The 8,797-nt window shown below is 41.8% G+C and overlaps 1 protein-coding gene across 1 annotated transcript in view; it reads left to right on the forward strand.

The window, feature by feature from the left end:
* LOC103213047 (spermine synthase) overlaps positions 1-6,973 on the forward strand; it is a gene marked incomplete at its 5' end in the record, with an annotated part of 46,350 nt that extends 39,377 nt beyond the window's left edge. The window contains 2 exons of the mRNA XM_007958945.1: positions 5,138-5,253; positions 6,934-6,973. Of these exons, the coding sequence (XP_007957136.1) occupies positions 5,138-5,253; positions 6,934-6,973 (156 nt within the window). The remainder of the gene's footprint in view (positions 1-5,137; positions 5,254-6,933) is intronic.
* Positions 6,974-8,797: the final 1,824 nt, after the last annotated feature.

Raw genomic sequence — 8,797 nt, forward strand, 5'->3', positions numbered from 1 at the left:
TTTTTGTGTATGGTGTGAGGTACAGATCTACTACTACTTCTGTGTTGATGCTGCCTCAGAAACCTGTGGAGAGGTCACTATGAGTCGTGTCTTACTCGATGGCACATAACAACAACAACATTATTTCTGTGCATTTCTTTATAGGTGTTCTGCATGTGTGATTTCCTAAGAGCAGTATATTACTTAGCTTTGTTTCCTTTTCTACTTGTTAAAGATACTGTCATTAAAGATATATTGTTTGACTGTGTTTTATATTATAAAAATAATATGTGTTGATTAAGTTAAAAAGATGTGAACAATACAAAAATTTATGAAACAAAAATCAGCAGTCATCTACCTGTATGTAAGATGGGGCGAGGAGAACATGCTGATTTAACCCCTAAGTGTGGACCCCCTCTCACCCCATTTTTCCTTTCCTCTCATCTTAAAAAAAAAAAAAACACAAAACCACTGCCATGAAGTTAATCCTTCCTCATAACAACCCCCTTGGATTTCTAATGCGGTAAAACTTTACGGAAGTCTTCCTCGGAATGGCTGCTCGGTTTGAAGCGCTAACCTTCTGGTTAGCAAGTCAGGTGCCTTAGTTATTGTGCTACCAGGGCTCCTTCTCTCATCCTTAATAGGCACTTAATTTTTTCAGTATTAGACTTTTGTTCCACTTTTCCCATATATCTTAGAAAATAAGAAAACCATAAATACCATTTGGCCATTTAAAATACACAGGAAAAGTGAAATCTATCTGGTTACTTTTTTAGTAGGTCTCTTTTTGTGGTGGGTGTCTTTTTAAAACTGCTTTCAGACAATCTTGAAAAAGAGCAAATTGAAACTTTCCTATTTCCTTACCACATTCCCTCTAAGGAGGCTCTCCCATAAACCCTCTATAAAGAGACTGTGGTGTCAATTTTAAGAGGCCATCTCACCATGCACATTGCTGATATTTCTATTCTATAGCTTCCCCAGTGGTGGTATGTTCTAAAAACAGCCAAGCAGTATTTTCTATTTGTGAATCTTAAATTACACGTGTGGTATTTATATGCTCTCATGGTGAACTTGAAGTTGAAGCCAAATTATATGTTGGTAAGGGGCAGTTTGGCCAAATCCCACAGCAGGTTTCTAGATGATGGGTTACTAGACAGGCCAGCACTGAAGGATGACGTCATGCTGAGTAAACGTGCTAAGTTAACACCTCTAAGGCCAGTGTTGTAATAGTTCTTTGTACCCTCTTGCCCATTACTGGTTGCTTGGTTTTGAATGACATTCTAAGAAGATCTTACATCACAAGCTGTCTTCGTTTGTATATAATCTTCAAGGCACATTGTATTTGGCTATTTTCAGTCAAATAGATAGTAAAGTTCTTAAGAGTAAATGGAATTAACATGTATATTCAGTAGTCTTCCAAATGTTAAGGAGCTTTGGTTGTTGAGTGGCAAAGCTTTTGGCTGATAACTAAAAGGTCAGTGGTTCGAACACACCACCTGTTCCATGAGACAGATTGCCAGCTTGGAAACTCTCAAGCAGTTCTTTTCTACCTGTAGGGTCACTATGATTTGGAATTGACTTGATGGCATCAGTTTGATTCTGGTCAATGTTAAGAACTTTAGTTATTAAAAGGAAGAAAGTGGTATTAAATACCTATCCTGTTTTCTACATTTGTTATGAAAACTCTTATGGGGAAAATTGTGTTAAAATGATGGATAAGAAACCCTACCCCAGACCTACTGAAAGAGATTCAATTCTCACAGGTCCCATGTGATTCATACACACATTATAGTTTGAGAAGCATTGCTGCAGAGCCAGACGGATCGTATATCAATTCCACAGCTATACTATGTGTTGTTCGACATGCTGATATTCTTTACCTTGGTCACAGAATGGCTGTGGAAGCTCTAAATGTCTCATCCCAGTCATAGGCTGGAAGAATGTTGAAGGACCAGGTAACTACCGATCCCTAAGTGTCGCAGAATCAAGTCTTCCCTATAGTCCCCAGCTGCCTTCCCCTATATCTCTCATTGACCACCTTAGCTGTGGGGAAGCAGAAAAATGTTGGCAAGAAAGGGATCCAGGGCAATAGGAATAGTTATTCTGCACTTATGTTCACATTAAACGCTTTATCAGCAAGTACTTATAGTGCCAGCATTCCTTTGAACACACCAACATGTGTTTTATTGTTTGCGGGGGGAGTGAGGTTGGTGAGTGCCTACCATTTACCTGAAGTAGAACAGGAAAAGATATGTGAACATGATTGGGATACTTCATGGACCTAAGTTTTTATATTAAGCATGAGTAGCACTTCCTTTCTCTTCTGGGGGAGTGTTGCTCATCATTTGGTGGAGAAGCAAACCAAGGCTTCTAACCGGTTCCTTCCAGTTGGTCCCCTTGCAGAGAATTTTCCTTTCCACCCAGATACACTGGATCAGAATCTACAGTTTTCCAAGATCCAGGCTTATTCTTCCAGATCCCCAAGTGGTTCTTAGTGCATACATTAGAATCATCTGGTACTCTTGTGAAACTGTAGATTGTGATTCAGTATATTATATGTGGGGGTGCAAATACAAATTCTTAGTGGTGGGGTTCGAAGGGGAAGGAACTGGTTAGAAGATCAGGAAATAACTTAGAATTTTATAATGTGGTGGTGGTAGTGATTATGTGCCATCTAGTTGGACCTGACTCATAATGACCTCTCCTTGGGTTTCCAAGGCAATATCACTATGGAAGTAGATTGCCCAGCTTTCGCTCTGAGGAGTGGCCGGTGGGTTTGAACTACCAGCCTTCTGTTTAGCAATCAAGTACCTTAGGTACTATGTCACCAGAGCTCTTCTTTATGAGGTCAGGTGAAATATAATATTTTGAATGGAATTTTTTTTTTTCCCCACACAGACAATACTCACAATAATGGGATTTATTAGGGACAGAACAGGTTACAGTCTGTGTTCAGGGATGCTCAGGATACAGTTCTTCAATCAGGACAGCTTCCCCTCGGCCATGCCATAGTCACACCTCTCTGGCCCTTGGCCTCCGGGTTGGCTGTAGCAGGGCAGAGCTCTGCTGATAGGTTCACCTAGGTGCCTCCCTCTCTGCCAGCAAGCCTCCTGCCAAAAGGCACTCAGCTCTGTCACTCCATGGGTGGGCACACCCACCATTCTGCCTCATGCCAGTCTCTCAGATCTACTGTTGCTGGTGCTGCTGTCCCTCTGCTGAGGCTTTGCTTTCCCTCTGCTGAGTCTCTCCCATCTTTCTGGTGACTCTCTGCTGTCTGAGCACAGGGATCTTGGGTCCAAGTGCATGTTCCACTCTTGCTTCTCTTTCATGATGGTAGAGAGATTCTCCTCCTATTTCTGGGAAGGCTCATTTTAAGACTAGCAGAATGACAAAACTAACCAATCCCCATATTAGAGTTCCATATGCTGTATTTCCATGGTCCCACCCCCAACAAGGGTGCTATGTACCTTATTTAAATTACTACCAAGCAATCCAGTCCCTTTGGTACGCCACAAGCACCTCACATTTGCATAATTCCACCCAGTCATCCAGTGGGAGTCACAAAGACCATGGCTAGAATAGGCACACCAGGTAATTCACTGCACCATAGGCTCTTCTAGTCCTTGTCTCTTTTATACTAAGAAAATTAACATCCCTTTCCCAATCAGTTTAAATATAAGCACATCCATGAAACTGTGTATGCCAGCTACTTCATGCTTTTATCTCCCCCATTTTAGATAGCCAGTTCCTAAATTTCCCTTCCAGATCACCCAAGTATTTTGTGGTGACAAGCATGTTCCTTATCCACTGAAAAATGTATCCCAGTTGGCACCATGACCATCTGCATCCCATAAGCAAAGTCTGCTCGAGAGCAAGCCATCAAATTACAGTAATTTACTTAACAATGTCAGATATCTTTCTCTTCATTTGGTCAGGTGGTGGTTGTTCTTCTTTTTTAAAAAAATTAAAAAAATTAATTAAGTTTTATTGTGATGTGTGAAAATTTACAGAGCAAATTGAGTGTCCGTACAGCAGTTCACATATACTTTGTCTCATGACATTGACCACAATTCACCACAATGCAACAGCTCCCCACCCACTTCCTCCTGACAGTTACCTTTTTCCTGTGTTCATCCCTCCATGGACTCCTGCCCCCTGAGCTTTATGCAGGTGTAGAAGCAGCCCTTCTTTGTCCCATGATTGTTCTCTCCGAGGACTGTATCTACCTCAGGTACATTTTCAGCTCATATGCCTGTCTTTTCTTTGGCTGGAAGCCACAGGTGTGCATTCAATTCCAAACGTGAAGGGCTGCTAGGGGCCATAGTCTCAGGGGTTCCACCAGGCTCTATGGGATCAGCAAACCTGATCCCCCCCCCTTTTTTTTCCCCCAAATAATTTTGAGTTTTGTTCCACATTGTTCTCCCTCTCAATCCAAGATCTCCTACATAGATCCCCTTCTTAGTGGTTCACAGTGATAGTCAGGCACCATCTAGTTCTTCTGGTCTCATAGACATATAGGGTGCAAATCGGATGGTGTACCAATCACTAGGAATAATTGTTTCCATGATTTTTTTTTAACACAACGAAACTTTCAAGCATACAGAAAAGTTCAAACAACAAAGCCAAGTAAAATCTTTTGATAAAGGCATGTACCTTGGTTCTCTCCTGAGTCAACTTTTGTACTCTTATTCTTTAAAATCAACCACAGATTTCAGATTTGGAGGAAAATGTGGGGTATGAAGAGTTTGTGATTTAAATCATTCTGGGAATCCACAATATGATCTTTCCAGTCCTTCATTCTCAACACAATGGCGTGGTGGCTATTGTCGAGAAAATGGATTTTGTGTGGGAATCTGTTAATTGCATGGTTTTGATAATAATGACTGTCAGTAATGAGAAACAGGTCTGACTGCTTGCAGTTTTTTCAAAGTCTAATAATTTGAAATCGCTTGTAAATGAGGTGGAGAGATAATGATCTGATGGGTGTATAAATAGAAATAAAGGCAATTTGTGGAAGTATAGAAGTCCCATCTCATTTTCAAAGATGACCTTCTTTCTAAAGCTAGAATTGTTCCCCTTTATTAAAGAACTTTAAAAGGACAGGACAACTCAGTAGGAATCAAGAACCCCATTGTCTGGTTTTCTCTCTTTGATTTAGGGGAACTGTGTCAATTTGACGGAAGCCCTGTCACTCTATGAAGAACAACTCGGGCGCCTGTATTGTCCTGTGGAATTCTCCAAGGAGATTGTCTGTGTCCCTTCATACTTGGAATTGTATCCTTTGAGCATAACATTAAAACACTGAAGTAAATCTTAGGTCAGTGTAATATTTTAAATTCCGGGAACAAACTGAGTGTACTCTGTAGTATATAAAGCCTCAGTCCTCGAACTTGGCTACACATTCAAATCCCCTAAGGACTTTTAAAAACCTCACTCCTGGGTCCCATTCCCTGATTCTGGATTATGGCCTCCCATTAGGAATTCTAACATCTCCCAAGTGGTTTAACCACCCAGTTAAAACCTGGTCTAAAGCTGTGGTAATCACAGTTCCTGACCAGAGTAGCAGGTTCACCTGGGAGCTTGGGAGAAATGCAAATTCTACAGCCCCCCACCCCAACATTCAACTTACTGAATCAGAGAAAAGGGTGGGGGCAAGGCTGAGCCAATCTGTATTTTCAAAAAGCTGTCCAGAGAACAGTCATGGGAGAAAGAAGGGCTGTTTATGGAAAGGGCGACAGCTCAGGGGGTATGGGTGCGTAGCCGGATGGATGGACACAGGGATGGGGGTGACTGTCAGGAGGAAGTGGGAGGGGAGCTGTTGCATTGTGGTGAATTGTGGTCAATGTCATGAGACAAAGTATATGTGAACTGCTGTATGGAAAGTCAATTTGCTCTGTAAATTTTCACCCAAATCATATTAAAAGAAAAGCTCTCCAGAGGAAGCATGTGTACATTGAAGCACTCAGAAAACACTGGTCAAAAACTCATGGTGACCCCTTTGGTTGCAGAATAAGAGTAACTGCTCTACAGGGTTTGCATAGCTGTGACCTGTCACAAGCATATCACTTGTCCTTTGTTCTGATCGCTTCTGGGTGGGTTTGAACTACCAACCTTTCAGATAGCAGTTGAGTGCTTAACCGTTTGTACCCCCAGGTACATGGAGTCTCCATGAGTTGGAATAGACTCCATGTCAGCTGGTTTGGTTTGGGGATTTTTGGTCTAAAACCCCACCAAACATGGAACAGGCTGAATGAGTGTATGAAGACACTCATTCTCCTTTAATATTAAGATTATCCTACATTCATTTTAATTTCTGCACTGCTTTTGATCCTCATTTCCAGTAGAAATCAATAGTTAAAAGTATCGCTAGGACTGGGCGAGGTTCCTGTTTGTGTTCTCTATTAGCTCCCCTTGGTAAAGATAGTCCAGAGAAATAAGAAAGCAAGTTGTCCCGACACTGAAATGTGAATGTTTTCATTGAAAATTTGAAATGCATTTCCTTCTTCTAAAACGTGGACTATGCTATACAGACAAAAATTTCCTTATCTGCTTCCTTGGAGCGGTGGGTGAGCCGTTCCCAGGATCGCAGTTGGCGTTGCTTTCCAGGGAGACTGAGTGAGGACTGCAGTGCTGCTCGGCCTGCGGGCCTTGCGCAGGTTCTTCGAGAACCTGGGCTCATGCTGGAGACACATGTCCCATAGCAGCCCCCCCTAGGTCGTCAGTGAGCTGAGGGTACTCCTTTGTACTTGGTGGGCTTCTCTGGTCTTCCGAGGCCCCTACCAACCAGCTTCGTATCAGAGACTGTGAAAGTAGTGATTGTTGCCTAAAGAACACTGGTGTTCCTTTCAGCCTCTAGTCCATCAATCTTCCAATTCCTAGGCCAGAAAACTAATTTGAAGTTTTGCCAAGTTGTTTGTCAAGTTACCTGTTTTTCTTCCTTGACTTCCTTTCCAGGTGGGTATTTTACACTGTGTGGAAGAAGAGTAAGCCTTGAAGACCAGCAATCATGTGTGCTGCAAGTAGCCATCCTGACCTTTACATGATTAGAGGACATTTGAACGATTAGGGCAATTGTGATAATGAATTCCTTGAGGGTTTCCCTTTTTATTATTATTATTATTATTAATTTAAAGGAATTAAAAAAAAAGCAAATGGAAAATGTATATTTTGACACGCTAGGGTGTTATTATTCTGCAAGTCAGCTTAAGGATGATCCCGCAGCACATGGCAGTCTGCCACATGCACTGAACCCCTAGAATGTGATTTTTGTTACTTTTTCCTTCTGTGTGGGCTTCTTTTGTTTTTTATTTTGCTTTCAAGAGACCTTCAATTTGGATGTTTGGAGGAATAAGCATCATTGTTTTATTCCTGAGAGAAGTTCTTTGCAAGAAATTGACTTAGATATTAAGATTTGGTGTTTATAAAAGAGAAGATAAAAAAAAAATAGCATTGCTTCCATTAAAGTTGCAAAAGAGAAATCTCTCGTGTTGTATTGTTTTATTTCAGCCCCGTCTGATTTACTGCTTTTGCAATCATAGAACAAAGGCATCTGCTGGATTTTTTGTTTGATCTGTTATATTGTTGTTGTTGTTGTTGTTATGTGCCATCGAGTCAGACACGACTGATAGCGACCCCTCCTTGGGTTTCCGAGGCAGTATCACTACGGAAGTAGATTGCCCCATCTTCCTTCCGAGGAGTGGATGGTGGCTTTGAACCGCCAGCCTTCTGGTTAGCAGTCAAGTGCCTTAGCCACTATGCTATCAGAGTTCCCTCTGTTACGTTACTCGGTGCCATTTCTCTTTCTCTCCTAGGATGGTCGTGGGGCCTTTTTTGAACAGTAGTAATGACTTCACCAGGGAGCTCTGGTGACCTAGTGCTTAAGGGATTTGACTGCTAACTAGAAGGCGGGCAGTTCAAACCAACGCCCCACTCCTCAAAAGGAACATTGAGCAACGTACTCCCATAGAGACTTCCTCAGAAACCCAGGAGGGGTTGCTATGAGTTGCAATCGACTCAAGAGCAGTGAGTTTTGTTTTTTTTGGGTGGAATGACTTCATTTACCACCCTGGCTAATGATACACAACCTATTACATTCTTCATTATAAAATTGACCTGAGGATAATGACAGAATTTGCCTTCCTCTAATGTTGAAAGACAAAATCTTATACCTGCTCCCAGCCTTGATGATGTTTTAACCTACGAGTACAGTTTATTTTATTTTGCAGCTATGAAACTTTCTGACAAAATTCTTTGATACACAGCTCTCTCATAAGACCATGAGCATCAAGAGCGAATTAAAATCTCTCAAAACAAAATGTGTGCACTAGCTGTTGGTCTTTTCTTTGTGGATAATAATTCCCACAAAAATATATTCACTTGGATTCATTTTTTTGTTAAACAAAATTGTCTTCCCCATTTAATGGATTATGGCCCTTTATCCAAGATGAGCCGACCACAGGGGGATGGATCTATTTCTGGGTTCTCAATTGTATTCCATTGGTGTGTGTATCTGTCATTAAACCGATACCATGCAGTTTTGACTATTGTGGCTGGAGAGTAGGTTTTGAAATGTGGCAGTGTGAGACCTCCTACTTTGTTCTTCTTCTTCCGCAGGGCTTTGCTTATCCGAGGTCTCTTTCCTTTCCATGTAAAGTTAGCTATTGGGGTAGATACCTAGCAATGAAACGGCTGGCTCCAATGGCATTTCTAGTTCCGACTTTGGAAGGAATCGCCATGCTGCTCTGCACAGGGGCGGGACCGTTTTTGCCGTCCCACCCACAGGGTATGAGCGTCGCGATCTCTCCACATCCTCACCAGC

This window comes from Orycteropus afer, unplaced genomic scaffold, assembly GCF_000298275.1.
Source record: "Orycteropus afer afer isolate SDZICR_OR568_19922 unplaced genomic scaffold, OryAfe1.0 scaffold01227, whole genome shotgun sequence".
In the NCBI taxonomy this organism is placed as follows: Eukaryota; Metazoa; Chordata; class Mammalia; order Tubulidentata; family Orycteropodidae; genus Orycteropus; species Orycteropus afer.